At 38.8% G+C, this 16398-nt stretch overlaps 1 protein-coding gene across 1 annotated transcript in view; it reads right to left on the bottom strand.

Moving 5' to 3' along the window:
- Positions 1-16398, bottom strand: part of ANK2 (ankyrin 2) — a 252289-nt gene that overhangs the window by 119119 nt on the left and 116772 nt on the right. The window contains exons 11-16 of the mRNA XM_077814767.1: positions 13449-13646; positions 10689-10787; positions 10436-10534; positions 7438-7536; positions 3451-3648; positions 677-775 (exon numbers count right to left, since the gene is read on the bottom strand). Coding sequence (XP_077670893.1) covers positions 677-775; positions 3451-3648; positions 7438-7536; positions 10436-10534; positions 10689-10787; positions 13449-13646 — 792 coding nt within the window. The remainder of the gene's footprint in view (positions 1-676; positions 776-3450; positions 3649-7437; positions 7537-10435; positions 10535-10688; positions 10788-13448; positions 13647-16398) is intronic.

The following is a 16398-nucleotide window of genomic DNA, read 5'->3' as shown; positions in this document are numbered from 1 at the left end:
GGCGTGTTACCGAATTAAGTTGTTAGCTGGGCATAAGCAACCATTAAGTCACAAATCAATATATATTAAATGTATTAATTGATTAGCCAATAAATACATAAACAAAATGACATTTAACTCAGTCTGGATTATTTTCATTTTAGAAACTTTACTGAAACTGAAAATAATAGTAAGCCAACAGTTAGTTTGATGTACTTTGCTTAAAACAGGGCAAGCAACTGAGGATGAATTTTATTTGGCCAGTATTTATTATTTATCATGAACCAAGTTCTGAAATCGCCAAGTCAGAGAAACATCAGTATGAGCAACCTTTGCAACATGGGAAAAAGTAATAGTTCTGGTCTTGCCCCATTATTTCTGCATAGTGATTTTTATGACCTGAATAATTTAACAAAATGGGCACTTCTTGTTCCACAGTAACATATCAGTCTTTATAATTGTGCACCAACATGTCCTGCTGTAATAAAAGTAAAAAATTAAACACACTGCAAGGTAACCTCAATTACATGTATATGTACAAATCATTCCAGAGAGACGTTTTTTTTTTTAATATAGTTAAGTTGGACAGTGAATGCAACTTCTTCCTTCTTTTACATTATTTTTTCACCAAATTACCAAGCATAATTGCTTTTTGCTATTCAATCACCCAGTGATTCCCTGTAGTGGAGGACTGTACCTTGCCAGCTGAATCAGGAGAAGCACGACGCTGCAAGAGGAGTTTTGCCACATCCAAGCTTCCATACTTGGCTGCCACATGCAGTGGTGTGAATCCCTTCTGAAAAATTTTTAGGAAACAAAAATTTTAGTGTAAGTCTCTGGGATCTTTCACGTAATGATCTTTTTTTCTCTACCAACCTTTGAATGTTTTAGCAGGTTACAATTCAAATTACAGCCACCTGCCATTTTTATTCATTAATAACTAATAAGACTTAACAAGTAGTAATGGCACTACTCACTCTGAAATATTTTGATAGGAGTGTGTCATATAAGAAAATATCCTGTCTTTCAGTCTTCCATATGTCCACAGTATGACATTTTACCACATAAAAAGTTTACTAAGCAATATCCATTGCATGGGTGGTGAGGCTCCAATTCAAATTTTATCCAAAACTTAGCTTTTCACTAGCTCAATTTTTTATTTCGTCTTATGGTGTGTGACAGGGTCGGGTCAGATGGCTACAGGAGAGTGATAGAAGGCAGATATATTAGCCCCAGGTTAAGTAGGTCCCTTTTCCCTGGGTAAGGTAACAGGGAAGGTTCCAGAACAATCAGGAACCTTCTGGACACAATTAAGACAGACAGGCTGATTAGAACACCTGCAGCCATTCAAGAAGCTGCTAGAATCAATTAAGGAAGGCTAATCAGGGCACCTGGGTTTAAAAAGGAGCTCACTTCAGTTTGTGGTGCACGTGTGAGGAGCTGGGAGCAAGAGGTGCTAGGAGCTGAAAGTGAGAACACATACTGTTGGAGGACTGAGGTGTACAAGCATTATCAGACACCAAGAGGAAGGTCCTGGGGTGAGGATAAAGAAGGTGTTGGGAGGAGGCCATAGGGAAGTAGCCCAGGGAGTTGTAGCTGTCGCACAGCTGTTCCAGGAGGCACTCTAGACAGCTGCATTCCACAGGGCCCTGGGCTGGAACCCAGAGTAGAGGGCAGGCCCAGGTTCCCCCAAACCTCCCAACTCCTGGTCAGACACAGGAGAAGTTGACCTGGACTGTGGGTTCACGAAAACAGCCAAACTGAGGGCTGCCGTGAATCTCTGAGGTGAGCAAATCTGCCAATAAGTGCAAGACCCACCAAGGTAGTGGAGGAACTTTGTCACAGGTGACAGAGTTTTTAATTATTTATCCACTACATTGATTTGTCCCTGGAAGCAAATGAAAGGCCAAACAATCTGCAAGAAACTAAATCCAATGAGAACAGCTCTGAACTTGGTGTTACCATTGCAGCGGCTCCCCAGAAGCATGATACTATGTTAAGACACACGTTCCTATATAGCCACTACATTCAGATACAGCTTCTGCAGCTCTACTGAAATAGATATTGTCTAACAGGAGGACTGTATCAAGTTAATTTTTGTAAACACATACATTTGTGGAGGTAGGGGTGAAAAGTTGTCTTATTAAAAACACCTTTTCTATTAAGTGTTAATATGGATTCACTAGACCTTTGACAAAATGTCTGTCTTAAAAAGAAACTACTGAGGAAATAATTTGTTAAAGTCAGGTTGATAAGAAAATCTTAAGGGTTAAGGACAGCAGGTGGCAGATGATCTGCAACTGTTGTCCTGGAAACATCACCAAGGAGCCACCATCACATATTTGCCTGACATTTTGACAATGTGTGGTGTTTATTCTAGTTGCCATCAAGTTATGTTACGCTACCTGCATAGAGTTTGGACCAGGGGTTCCCCAAGTTTTCCATAGCATGGATCACATGTTAACAAAGGAAGATTACTTTCCAGATTGCCTCTTCTCTTAGCGATGATTACACAACATCCCTGCAGCAATTGCTTACATGGAAAATTAGGAAAGTATTTAGTATAGTTTTAGCTTTGTTTTAATTGATTTAGCATCTGGAAACAGCCAGCACCACCAGTAATCCAGGTCTTCTCATTTGAGAACCACTGGTTTAGAATTTTCTAAACCCTGGAAGATATAAGGTTTAAGCTCCAACTATAAAATAAGGAGCTCTTCTTTCCACCTGATACCATATTTGCAATCGCATAATCACAGATGATGGGTTTGGAAAAGACCTCTTGATTCATCGCTCTATCCCCCATATCCCTTTTCCTTTATATTACTTCTGTTAGGAATCTGTTAACACTTTAATAGGCAGGCAAACAAAACTAGTACTGTAGAACATTTTAGGACAATCTTTGACATAATCAACTATGCCATGACGTGATATAATACCTTACTAATTTACTAAGACGCTGAATGTCAATCTGGTCGTAGAATACTCTGATTTGTACGCAATGTCTATTTTGAGAATTTCATTTCAGCTGTTAGATACCAGAGTTCTTTCATTAATTTAAACAATTAAAAGAAATACGGCCTTTAAGGAGGCTTGTTTGTTTAAAGAATGCTAGGGATGATGATTTTACGTGTTTATTTGGATACACAGAGGGCACCTTGTAGGCAAGAGAGGTTCCTTTGTCATAGGAACCTAGTACTTTCTAAATTTGTTAAGATCATTTGTTGATCAAGTCCAGTATTTTGTCTCCACTTTAAACCAAAACCTGAGGCTTCAGAGAAAGACAAAATGTGTCAGAAATCTGAAAAATTCCCTGTATATTGCTTTAATCTGTTTTACTATTGTTTATAATAAAACCAGGTCAGTTTCTCAGTGAAAATGCTTCCCTCACTATACAGCTGCCTCCCTGCTTGGTAACCACATCACAGTCTTCTCTCTCCTATTGGGAGACTAGCACAATGCATCTCATCTTACCTTGGTGGCCAAAGAGTGTGCAGCACCTGCCTCCAAGAGAACCGACGCTACGTCAACTTGCCCCTCTCTGGCAGAGATGTGCAGTGGAGTGTACCCATTAGTGGTTGCAGCATCAGGGTGAGCCATGTGTTGTAGCAGCAGTTGAACAATCTCTGTTTTACCCAACCGAGAGGCAATGTGCAGTGGAGTCTGTTCCTCCTACAACTCAAATCAGGTGAACAGTTAATGCCGGTAGAAGCAACCTGAATACCCCATCCTAATGGATTCCAGTGGAAGACTCAACACATTCACCACATATAAAAGAATAAGGGACACAGTGGAATGCTCAGTACCAATGCAGCGATTAAACAATCTGCTATTAGATCAAATGGAGGGGAAATGTAGGGAGGAACATTGTTTTTCTTTTCTTCTTTAAATATGACTGTAGCTCACTTGCACCATAGTCTATTTGTCTGTCTTTGTATTACTACTTTATGAAACCCTTACTCACCTTCAGTAGCACCTTACTCCACAAGTAGTTTCAGAGTCTGGCCCTATGGAAGCAATTTCTAGATACTCGCTATTCCTGCTCTTCTTGCTGCTTTCCAGGTGTATTTTAAAATGTAAACTAACTACATGCAACTCTTCAATCATTTGTCATCATAAAATGAAGTCCTTGGATATTTAATAATCCCAGAAACACTGCAGTGATACACTCACATGCTGTCCATCCATAGATCTGGGTCCAACATTTGAGCAGAGGAAACATAAAAAGTCCTCAATCTGGTAACTGAAGCCTTCCCTATAACAGCCAAATTCTTCAGAGGAGCTGTGCCAAATTTGAGGATTCTGCTGTACAGAACAGTTTCCAATGAAACATCTCAGAAACATTTGCTGTTGTTTTTACCTCAATTTTCTGACTGTATTTTTCTAAAGCCCACAAACTTATAGCGAAAAATTCTATTCTTGGTGCAAAATTTGCCTTTTACTGGCATGAAAAATATGCACAAAACTGCCCTGGTGAAAAGCAAATGTTTCACATTTGTATGAGTTTGGCTCTCAGAGACATTATATTTTGCTTTTATTGTATAATATTCTTTCAGTTTGATTTCCAAAAGATAGATTTTGTATAGACTGAGGTTAAATGTGCACTAATGATACACCAAAAAAAATCACAATATTTGAGTGCCCTAAACCATCCAAAGATATTTCTGCTTTTGCATGAAGGGTTTAATGTCAGAGTAGGAATCTTAACCCCAGGAATCCTCTGCTCCCATCATTTAAAGCACAACCCAGTCTTAATATTTTCACCTGATATATACCAAGCATTTTGCATGTGGCCAATTACAGTTGATTTTTCAATATTGTCAAAAATATGCATCATCTAATATAGAAATCAAACAAAAAGATGTCCCTGGGACTTGTTGAATTGATTGTGGCCACAGAAACTGCTTTAATGTGTTTCTGTGGTAGGAATTTTAATTTTTGTAGGAACATCTAGGCTAAAAATAGATGCTCTTTTAAACACAGAGGGACAGATTTTCCAAGTGTTCAGTACTGATAATTGGGGCTAGATTTTTACAAAGATCAGCTTCCATTTTGGCACCTAAATGAAGTGGCCAGATTTTCAAAATATTAAGCACAGAGAGAACTGTTGGGTGCTGAGCTCTTTTGAAAGACCTGCCTGTGAAAGAATATATAACTAATGTTGGTAGGGGTAATGAATAACCAGTAAAAGTACAGTATTGTTGTTGTCTGCTTGCAGTTTTCCAAATAATGGCAACAGAACACAATTCCCCAATAACCAAAGACAAAGTTCTTAAGGCGTGATCACATATATTCAGATATATTGCATGTTCAGATATATTTTCCACTGCCTTGCACATCTCTCTACCTACATCAGGTACTTATATGGCCCTCATCCCTATAGTATCTAAGTGCCTCACAATCTTTAATGTATTTATCTTTACAACACCGCTTTGAGGAAAAGCAGCACTATTAGTCCCATTTTACTGATGGGGAACTGAGGCACAGAAAGGTTAAGTAACTTGCCCAAGGTCACACAGGAAGAGCAGGGAATGGAACTTAGGTCTCTCAAGTCCTAGGCCAGTGCCCTAACCATTGGACCATTCTTTCTCTCAGTATAGTCATTTATACTGTGCAAAGTGGGTGTAAAATACTACTAAACCAGAATTTTCCACTCATCCTGGTTGCAAATGGTTTACACTCATTTTGCATGCATCTTACACACCTATGCAACTTCCATTAAAGCCAATGAAAAAATATTCACAAAACCTTGTAAGTGATTACATAAGGAGCATCTGGCTCATAATTCTTTTAAGTGCCAGTGGTTAGACAGCTTGGTCTTTTGTGTGTTAACTGGTTCCATCTAGATCTTATAATGCATTGTCAGGATTAAATGTTTAAAACCACATTACACATATACAAATCAGGACTATGTGATTGATTTTAGTGTACAGTGGGAGAATTGCACTTGATATATAACAATGGTGGAAGTTCAGCTGTTAGATTAGACAGAATCCTCTGATGTTTTGTTTCAGCATTTACATTATTGTACTTTTTTAAACTCAAGAGTTTAAATGTCTTTTGGAACTGGAGCCCTGAAGGGAGCTGGGGAGAAAGCACAGTGTGAGGTTACAGAGCTAAACAGACAGACAGTACAGAAATTCTGCCTGATGTGCTAGAATCATTCCCTTGACAACCTGCATTTTTTTCTATCTATTCTTTCTGTAAACTTCAGATAATACAAGCTATCTCCAATAATTATCTTGCACATTTACTATTCAAAAGTAAATATTGCGACATGGAATTACAGGTATTCCCTTTACTAGGTAAACTGAAAACTAACTATCATTCCACAACAGAATGTAGTGTTGCAGAATCCAATAATGGTGCAGAAATAGGTCCCGGGGCATGCTGTAGGGTGTGTGTGCACTGGAGTTGGAGGTGTAATTTCCATCTTGGGCAGACACACCCATCCTAGCTCTGATTAAACAAAAATGATTAGGGGGCTGGAGCACATGACTTATGAGGAGAGGCTGAGGGAACTGGAATTGTTTACTCTGTGGAAGAGAAGAATGAGGGGGGATTTGACAGCTGCTTTCAACTATCTGAAGGGGGGTTCCAAAGAAGATGGATCTAGACTGTTCTCAGTGGTAGCAGATGAAGGAACAAGGAATGGTCTCAAGTTGCAGTGGGGGAGGTTTAGGTTGACTGTTAGGAAAAACTTTTTCACTAGGAGGGTGGTGAAGTACTGGAATGGGTTAGCTAGGGAGGTGATGGAATCTCCTTCCTTAGAGGTTTTCAAGGTCAGGCTTGACAAAGCCCTGGCTGGGATGATTTAGTTGGGGATTGGTCATGCTTTGAGCAGGGGGTTGGACTAGATGACCTCCTGAGGTCCCTTCCAACCCTGATAGTCTATGAGTCTATGCTAAACATAGAAGTGTATCCAGTGAGAGCAGCAAGACAGACTAGCCGCCCTGAGTACATACCCAGGGTTTCAGATGGGATTGTACTTGGGGTAGCTAGCCCATCCTGCCACTCACGTCGCCACGGCTACACTGCTATTTTTAGTGCACTAGCTCGATCAGAGTTAGAGCAGGTATGTCTACCCGAGCTAGAAATTACACCTTCAGCTCCAGTGCAAACAGAGCTAAAGACCCTGCCTGTAATAGAATTGCCTCACAGCAGCAGGCTATAAATCTACAGCATGTGGCTCTGGAATCTGTTATTGAGTTAGAACCTGGGCGCTCCAATTCTAAGTCAGACCTGCTCTATTTAGAAGAGAGTAATAATACAACTAAACAAGTTACATTACAGGACTGTATTAAGAACTGGTTAGGGTGGAGCCCCAAAAACAAATAAATACGCAACATGTGGCCTTTTATTGTCTATTGAAGAAAAAACATCCTTCCTTAGTAAACCCATTGTTTTGATTGTGGTTTACATGTAAAAGAGAAGGTATGGAAGTTGCAATGAAACACTTACCCTGGCTCGGGCATCGACCAGGGCACCGTTTCTCAAGAGGCAGCGGACCACTTCCACCTGCCCAGCACGTGCCGCCATGTGTAGGGCAGTCTCCCCACGCTGCAGAAAAGCAGAGATTTTAGAGTCCCAAGTCATGAGAAATAAGCCATTTCCAGTTCGTGTAAATGCCTATGACGTCAGTAGAGTGAAGATCACTTACACTAGCTGAGGCTCTGACTATAATAACAAATTCAGAAGAGTGTGTATATACATGTCTTTTCCGGGGGGTGGCGGAGGGACTGGAGACTGTATTTCACTTGGCACCCCAGTGACCACAGACAACGGTAACCGCATCACTGAGGGTCAGAGTGAAATCCTAGCCCCATTGTCGTCAATGGGAGTTTTGCCATTGACTTCAATGGAATCAAGAGTTGACACTTAGAGTCTTACAACATGTTAAATAAATCTCAACCCACCAGTGCTGCCTGGGAATATTCACCAAACAATTATTTTAAATGGCATTCCACATGAAATTCCCTCCTGATCATAGGTATTCCCTGGTTTTCTACATAATGGTGCTTTAGCTTGAACTTCAAAATAGCCAGGGGATAAGAACATACTGAGCCTAGGATTCTCAAGGGATTGCTGAGCACCTGAGCTTCAAAATGGAAGGGGACATTTTTCCAGATGGTCTCTTCCTATGCATTGTGTGGAGCTGACAGCTTTAGAGAGCATTGTAAAGGCAATATATCAATCCCTGGATATTGTTCTAAAAACTGTGGTCCCTGGCACTGGGTGTGCAATGAATGCTAGCTAGTCCCTCTCAATCGTTTTATAGCCCACACAATTTGAGATGGATACATGAATTTCAGGAAGTCCAAGTGTTTTAGAGTATAAAGAGCTGGGTAAGAAAGTGAATATGAAAAGCTCTGGATGTTACTTTTCTTTCCCTATGTTTGCAAAGCAACATTAGAAATTAATAAATAATCCCTGCTGTTGGAGATGTTGGCTTAATCTTGCACTGTACCATCTTCTTTATGGACAGTACTGTAAAATATACCAAGAGAGTCTCTATGTGGCTAGTCTGGGACATACCAGGTATTGGCATAGTGCAGCAATAGACAGACCTATTTTGTCTTCTCTGTTATGACAGCACAGCAGGATAAATCGCGGTCTAACATTTTTCGTCCTACATACACATGAACTCTTGCTGATGACAGAGTATCATTTGATTTGCCACCTACTTGTATAATCTTGTATAAAGAGAAGAGCCTCATCTTTTTACCATGGATGGACCATACCTACCAGCTGAAGGCTCTTATTGTTGACACTCTGTCAGATTAAACTGTAATTACTATACCACTGGCTTTCTCTCCTCTCACCTAGGAGCTGAGTCTATGTATCAAGCCCAGAAAAGGACCAATTTTTGTTGTTGTTTACTGAGATAGTTAAAAAGTAACCCAAATCTACTCACAGTGATGATCGTATATGGTAATTAAACCCTCCTTATTGGGAGTTAATTTATTTATATAAACCCATCAGTTTATATAAATTTTGAAATCTACATAAGGTCAACAGTTATGTTTAGTAAAGAGATAATGGGCAAATTCTTGCAGTCCTAATGGATTTGATTGCAGGATTTGATCATATAAAAATCTTATCATCATTTGAAGAATGTACGGTTAAAAAGTTTTAATTCTGTTTGTGAATAAGCCTTTCATTTTGCAAATTATCAGGTTTAGATTTCTATAAAGACCATTCTATACTTGTATTAGTGAAGCAATTTAACTTTTGAAAACAATTAGTGAGATTTGCTAAGTAAAAGCGAAGACACCTGCCAAGCACAAACAATTGTAAAATGTTAAACTTTGTATCCAAATATTTATTAATATCTGTTATCAGTTCAGATCCTTTCTTGACTTAGTTTCTTTTCCAAAATTTCTTGTTAGCTTTTTTACAGTTAATAAAATAGCTATATAAATATTGCTTCCATATAAAAAGTATAAAAGCAGAGACCATTTGTGTCATGAATAATTTGTCTTATTAAACAAATAAAAAAAGAAATATAGTACAGTATGTATACTTAATGGAACCTCCTGGTAGATTTGTTTACCTTTCTAGTAGAGAAAAGGTGGTGAGTCCAGAGTACATGGATTACTAACTAATTTAGCTCAGAACCTCTATTTAGCATTTTAAAATATTATTTACTGGTAAAATTCTGCTTTAAAAAGCAGACACTTGCAAGTAACTATTGTTTGAGTTTGTTATATTAACAAACTCAAACAATAAGAAACACATGTAATATAACCCCAGGAAATGTCCCTGGTCTCATTTATTCTAGAATAGCTGGATGTTTGGTACACAAACACTCATTTCCATGGCAAATCAGGTCCTGCATTTGGTGTTACCTCTCAAAGGTCATATTTTAAGGACTTTAAAAATAAAAGTGATGTTCTCTAGAATTGTAAATCCATTACTTCTAAATGGGAAATACATCCGTGGTCTGGTAAAGGAACAGTTTTAGTTTAAAACTTCTAGGTTTTAGTTTCAACTGCTATGTTTAAATTTTTAAAAATTCCCTGCCAGTTTATATGGCGCTGCTCTGTTGAAGTCAATGTAGCTGTGCCCATTGACACCAGCAAAATGTTTATCCTTTTGGATTTAAACTGCAGTATTCAAAATGGAAACACAAAATCTTCCCTTCAGTGTGCCCCTGATAAACCTTGGTAAGGGTCATGTTCAGAGGAAACTATTCAGAGTCCCAGTGCTGCTGAGAAACCCACTAAAACTTTTTGTTACCACAAAACCTTTTTGTTACCACAAAAGGGTTAAAGTGCTTGTTATATAGCCAACTTCCGCCTTTTATGGGTGTTTGAGAAATATATGAGGTTATTTTTCAGAGAAGTTCAGTTAGTAATAAATAACCATTAAAATGTGACCTTTGGCTGGGCTACATGGCAGCTCAGTCCTGTGGTGTATGAGCTGATGCAGTGATTATTCTAATCCAAGCCATACTCACAATGTTAGTGACATCTGGAGAGGCTCCATTCTGCAGCAGGAGGAGGACTATATTCAAGTGGCCCATAAATGCAGCCACATGTATTGGTGTGAGGCCAGACTGTGAAACAAAGCAATAGCAGTTTTACTCCTCTGCACAGGGGCTGACGGGCTTCTTCATTTAAATAAAACATGAATAAGAAGACACGGAGAGAGGAAGAAGAAGAAAAGGGAGAACAGAAGGAAATTTTTTTGTAGTTGAAACACTGTTCTACCTCTGTTATAGCCTGGATTGAAGCCCCATATTTCACCAGGAGTTCCATGACTTTGATGCGGTTTTTCTTGCAGGCAATGTGCAGTGGAGTAAAACCATTCTGTGCAAAAAACAATTCTGTTAGCTAAAAGCATGCAGCTACCGTTCCCACACAGCTCCAGGCTGGCACACTGCAAGCAGTAGTGTTAGAATATCAGATGCCATTGTTCCTCAGTCATAGTAGGGTATGAGACATAGATAAAAAACCCAAGTTATCTTAATGGGCTGCTATTTCCTTAATACATGACAGCGTGCTAGGCTTTCTGCCCATATATCAGAGACAAACATATAACTAACAAAACATAGACTTTCTCCTTTTGACAGTCAAGAACATACTAGAAAGCAAATATAAAACCATCCATTTGGGAACAGCTTACATATATTGTGGAGCCTGCCTCACGTGAAAAAAAAAACATACATTAAAAAATGATGGTGATAAAAACCAACAGATGCTTTCAAAATTATCTGCAGTAATTTAAAAAATATGGGGCAAGATATTTAACTGTTCACCTTTCTCCTAGATCACATCTGATTTTTCTATTCTTCTTTAAAAAAAGACACTCTGACCTATGTGTCTATATCTATGTATGTCCATATTTATGCAGTATATCTACCATATATTTTATATGTGGTTTCCTACGTGAATTCACTAAGAGGCAGCTTGGACTAACACTTTCTACTGAGCATAGTCCTTACTACCATTAAGAGATCTATTCACTTCCATGGAACTACTCCTGGTAATAGGATCTAGGACCCCAGGTTTAACAAAGCATTTCTGCATGTGCTTGAGTACATCCCTATTTGACTTAAGCATATCCTTAACTTCAAGCCTGTGTTTAAGCCCCTTTAAAGTCTATGGGGCATAAGCATGTGCCTAACATTAAGCAAATGCTTACGGTCTTTGCTGAGTAGTGATAGATGCTGTATTGGGACCTAGGCTGGACAACAAAGCCTTGAAAGATCAGGACCACAGTGTTTACATTTTTAAGTAGACACTTGCTGAAAAATACAAATACGAATTTTTTTTAATGCAAAGCAAGAACTTGTTAGATAATTATTGTTTTTTTCTAATGAAAATGGTCAGAATTGCGAGTGCTCAACTAGAAGTATAGCTGGTTAAACACTGAGAGAGAGAAGGAGAGCAGCTGCTAGAGTGGCATCTTACTCCATGGCTAGTCTCTGTTAAAATAAATGTTACTTATAGGTTAACATTAATATGTTTTACAACACAATAATTAAAACAACTGAGAATATATGTAGGGCTTTATATTTTCAAAGTGTTGCACAAACATTAACTAATTAAGTGCTTCAAGAATATATATTTCAAAATGAATTATTCATAAAGCTTATTCCATCACTTTACTTGCTAGAGATACTGTGTAGAATAGTAAATTAACTAGTCCAGATAGCTTTAAATGTTAGCCTGCAATAGCTAGGCTTAGATATAGCTCAACACAAGCTTTGTCAGTGCTTCTAGCAGGCATTGCTCAGATGTCCTGAAGTTGCCCCCTAGTCTGGTGGTTGACAAATTTGAGTTATAAAATTGTGTCTCCCTGTTAAATGTACACCTTGCCTACAACATCCCAATGGTTATTTCTGTCTTCATCAACATCACCACCCCTGCAAACGGGCATCTCTAACTGTTAGAATTCTATAGTATGTCATTTAACCAGGCTCCGGTCAGTTGCTTTTCTGCTGTTCTTCTTAAAGGACGGGGAAGCTTTATAAATGAAATTAATTATGATGACCAATGTTTATTGTGATGAATATTATGGAGGAACAATCGTCACTCCATAGTTAAGGGTGATAGTAGCTTCCCATTATAAGCCCAACAATTAAGCCTCCCAACTTCCCCAAAAAGAAATCTATACCCTTCAAATTTCACCTACTGTATCAAATTACTGGATACATTTTCCGGGAAGCTGTAGTGTTTCAGAAATTTCCATTGTTAATTTTATTGTATTTAGTTCATTTTACTTCATCTTGTTGACCTTGCTGCAGTGAGGTGCCTTTTAGTGGAGGGATTATTAAAATATAAAGTGTTCTTGACAGGCTCTTTGTAAAGTCTTAAAGACCTTAGAAATTCATAAAGTCAAAGATGAATTTTTTTCTTCCTGTTTAAGGGATAATGGTCAGGTCCTGAGCACAAGGAATTATTTATAATATTTTTATTTATGCTTCAGAAAAATTAAAAAATGGACATGCTATGATTAATGATATTTGATAAATGGAAGTTCAATAAGAGTAAAAGACTAATTTTCTGCCATCTAGCAAAAATGTTGGACAATTTATTTTAAAAAGCCTACCACACCAATCAGCCTTTTACAGTGGTAACAAATACGAACTGCACCACCATGCAGTAAATGGTGAAAGGCCAAATGGAAAATGCATTAAAACACTGGAACGTGTAATAGTGTCAGCTAGCAATGACTGTGATTCCAAGAATGGTTGCATAGCCTCAGGAATTGAACATGCAAACACTTGCTAGTGAACACAGTGCTTACTACCACGAGTAGACCCATTGAAGTGGAAGTCCTACATCCAACAGTAACTGCCATTTACAACAGTAAGCACTACATCCTACTGACATATGACTACTAAAAGAAGTAAGCACTATGCTCAGTAGTATTTGCAGGATGGGGTCTTCAGTCAGTTTTATTACACAGTGACACACATCTACCATCTGCAGCACTGTTGCATTAGAGGGGTGAGGCAAGTTTACCAGGGCTCGAGCGTTGGGATTTGCTCTCTTGTCCAGCAGAAGCTTGGTGACACGATAATGGCCACAGTGTGCAGCAACATGTAGGGCAGTCAGGTAATCCAGTGTGACATCATCAACGGGAGCTTTGTGCTGCAGTAGATGTTTGACACATTCCACGTGGTCACCTTGAGCAGCCATGTGAAGCGGAGAGAGTCCATTCTGTGCCAGCAGAACATACAAGTGTATCAAACTTCCAGTAAAAATAACTCATGATTATATAGTGCCATTTATTCAGAAGAATCCCAATGTGCTTTACAAAACGTATAGGACTAACTTCATCAAGCACTGAAAAGCAGCCACCTATGGGACACAACACTAACGGTTCACAGCGACATCACAGATTGTAAAAGGGAGTGAAAAAGAATGCCATAAACTCATGGCAAACCCGTGGAAAATGTAGGCAGGCAGAATACAGTTATCCAAATATGGAATTTAGCTATAGTGCGTTGTCTTGAGAAAAGTCTCATGGTATCTTTAACATCAGGACTGTGCTTTCTAGGCTATGGCAAACCTATGCTAGGCAATGTATTCATTCAGAGGGAAAAGCATCTACTTAATCACAACACACATACTGTAGAACATGTTATTTTTCCTCAAGGTCCCCAACAACAAATACTGACTAAACCAAACTCTTTTTAGTTTATGAGACCTGATACACTCACAGCCCAATGTGGGAAGATGTCATGGACCCTGTGTTACAACTGTCAACAAGGAGTTATACAATACAGTTGTAATCATATTTAGGTTCTTGGTTAAAAGAAATACATAAAGTACACTATTATACATTAATAGTATGGAACTCAACTACGAACCTTCTATAGGCCTTTTAGGAATTAAACACAAATGATTTATGCTTTCCCGCATAGTTTACAGAAAAAAGGCATGTTGAGTATTATTAATAAACTCTGCCCTAACATTGTAAATGATACTGTACACACAAGTTACAGTACACACAAAAGACATGTGGGCTGATTTTCAGAGGTGCTGACCACCCACAGTTCCCAGTAAAGTCAATACAGCTGAGTGTACCTCGTACCTCTGAAAATAAGGGCAAGGGTACTTAAGAAAGAGTTTACAAATGTAGGGCTGATCCTGAAAACACTTACTAGCAAGTGTAGTGCTCACAACCAGGAAAAATCCTGCTGCATTTCCTAGTGTTTACTTAATCAGGCTCTAGTATCTGAATATGGTAACACTTTGATGTGCTTAGTTTTTAGGAAATTATTATCAAGTGGCTTGGATGAAAGCTCCAGCCTGATCAGCTGCTGGGGATTTTGACCCATCTCTTGACAAATGTATACAGTGGGGTCTCGGTGGAGCTTCGCCAAGCAGGCTGCTGTACCACTCTCAGCATTATATATGTCATTTTAAAATAAGAGAAAATGTTATAAAATACTGACGTTCCTGGGAAGGAACTGAAGCAACATGACTTATTTCTATTTTTCATTCTGTCTCCACTGGGGCTGGGGGACTAGAAGGGAAGCTGTCTAACACAGATTTCAATTTACAGGTGAGGTATGATTTTGGCAGTGGGGAAGAAGAGTGTCTCTCAGTTCAGATGGTTGAAAGTTACTTTTAATTAAAATATAATTAAAAGGCTACAAAATATCTTCTTGAATTGGTTGCTTCTTTGCCTTTTACTTTTCCTGAAGAGAGTCCCAGTCCCCGTCAGTACCAAAAGGGAGGAAGGAATTGTGTATTGATGATAGGAGAATGGAGCCCTCTGATCATCACCGAAATATTTAACATGTAGGATCCATTCGCTGTACAGATCTTCCCTGCCACACCTGTGGCTATGCTTCAGACCAATTGCCCAAGTGATCTCTGGAAGACCCTGAACCAGCTCCTGACATAATGGAGGGCCCTGACTCAGTGGAACATATATGTTCAAAATTTGGGAATCCAGCAATCGAAGTGTGGACTTCTTTTGTACCACAGACATTGGCTCCACTGGGGGCCCCCTGCTCCTCAGTGCAAGAGAGATTTTGGGAGAGGGGCAGTGGAGTCACAAAGATGTTTATTATTTAATATTTATTTATATTTACTATTTTATTAGCACTGCATGTATCTTCCAGCCATTCTTTCCAGCAGACGAAGAGCACACCAGCCAAAGGAACCAGTGCAGCCATAAGGATTCCTTTGCACACCCCCTCCCAGCTTCTATACAGACACCCTTTGTATAACCTGCCCACACGGGATGCTCACAGGGATCCAAAGTTACACAGTGCAAATATGTCCATGGCACAGCCCACAGACCGAGAGCAGTGAAGGAAGGAAGCTATTTTTAATGTAATATAGCCAAGACTCGTATTGATTTAAAATAGATCACAAGACTGATATCTTCAAACTTAGGTGTCTACAATTAGTCTCCTAAATCCACGTGTAGGCACCTAAAAAAAAGTGACCTGCTTTTCAAAGATGCTGATTAGAGCTGGTCAAAATTTTTCAAACAGTAACTGTTAGTATTAGTTACTAGTTAACTGAACTTTAACTAAGGAACATTAATAATAATTCATTTTAATACATTAATTTTAGACTTAACTCTTTGGTGCTCTGTTTAGCTCTGTCAGCAAAGTGCTTAGCATATTTAGGATGCAATACGTTATGACCATATCAATCTCTTAAGAACACAAAGGCAAAGTGACATTCTCCATTTCTATTCAGATACTGGATAGGCCGGAGCGCCACATCATTTAATAACTATGCTTGTCCAGCACCTGTTTCCATCTGCCTTTGATGCAGTATGTAGGATGAGAAATGTATCCTCTGATTGGCAGAGAGAATTTTACTGAAGGGAAGAGGGAATACCCAAAATAAAGAAAGATTTTATATTAAATGGCTTTACCTTAATTACACAAATTTAAAAAACAATCTGGTGGTTGTATAGTTATGCATTAATGGGAATACTCCG

The sequence above is a fragment of the Eretmochelys imbricata genome, chromosome 4, assembly GCF_965152235.1.
Source record: "Eretmochelys imbricata isolate rEreImb1 chromosome 4, rEreImb1.hap1, whole genome shotgun sequence".
Classification (NCBI taxonomy): Eukaryota; Metazoa; Chordata; order Testudines; family Cheloniidae; genus Eretmochelys; species Eretmochelys imbricata.
Note: the sequence above shows the minus strand (reverse complement) of the source record. Positions and strands in the feature narration are given on the sequence as shown.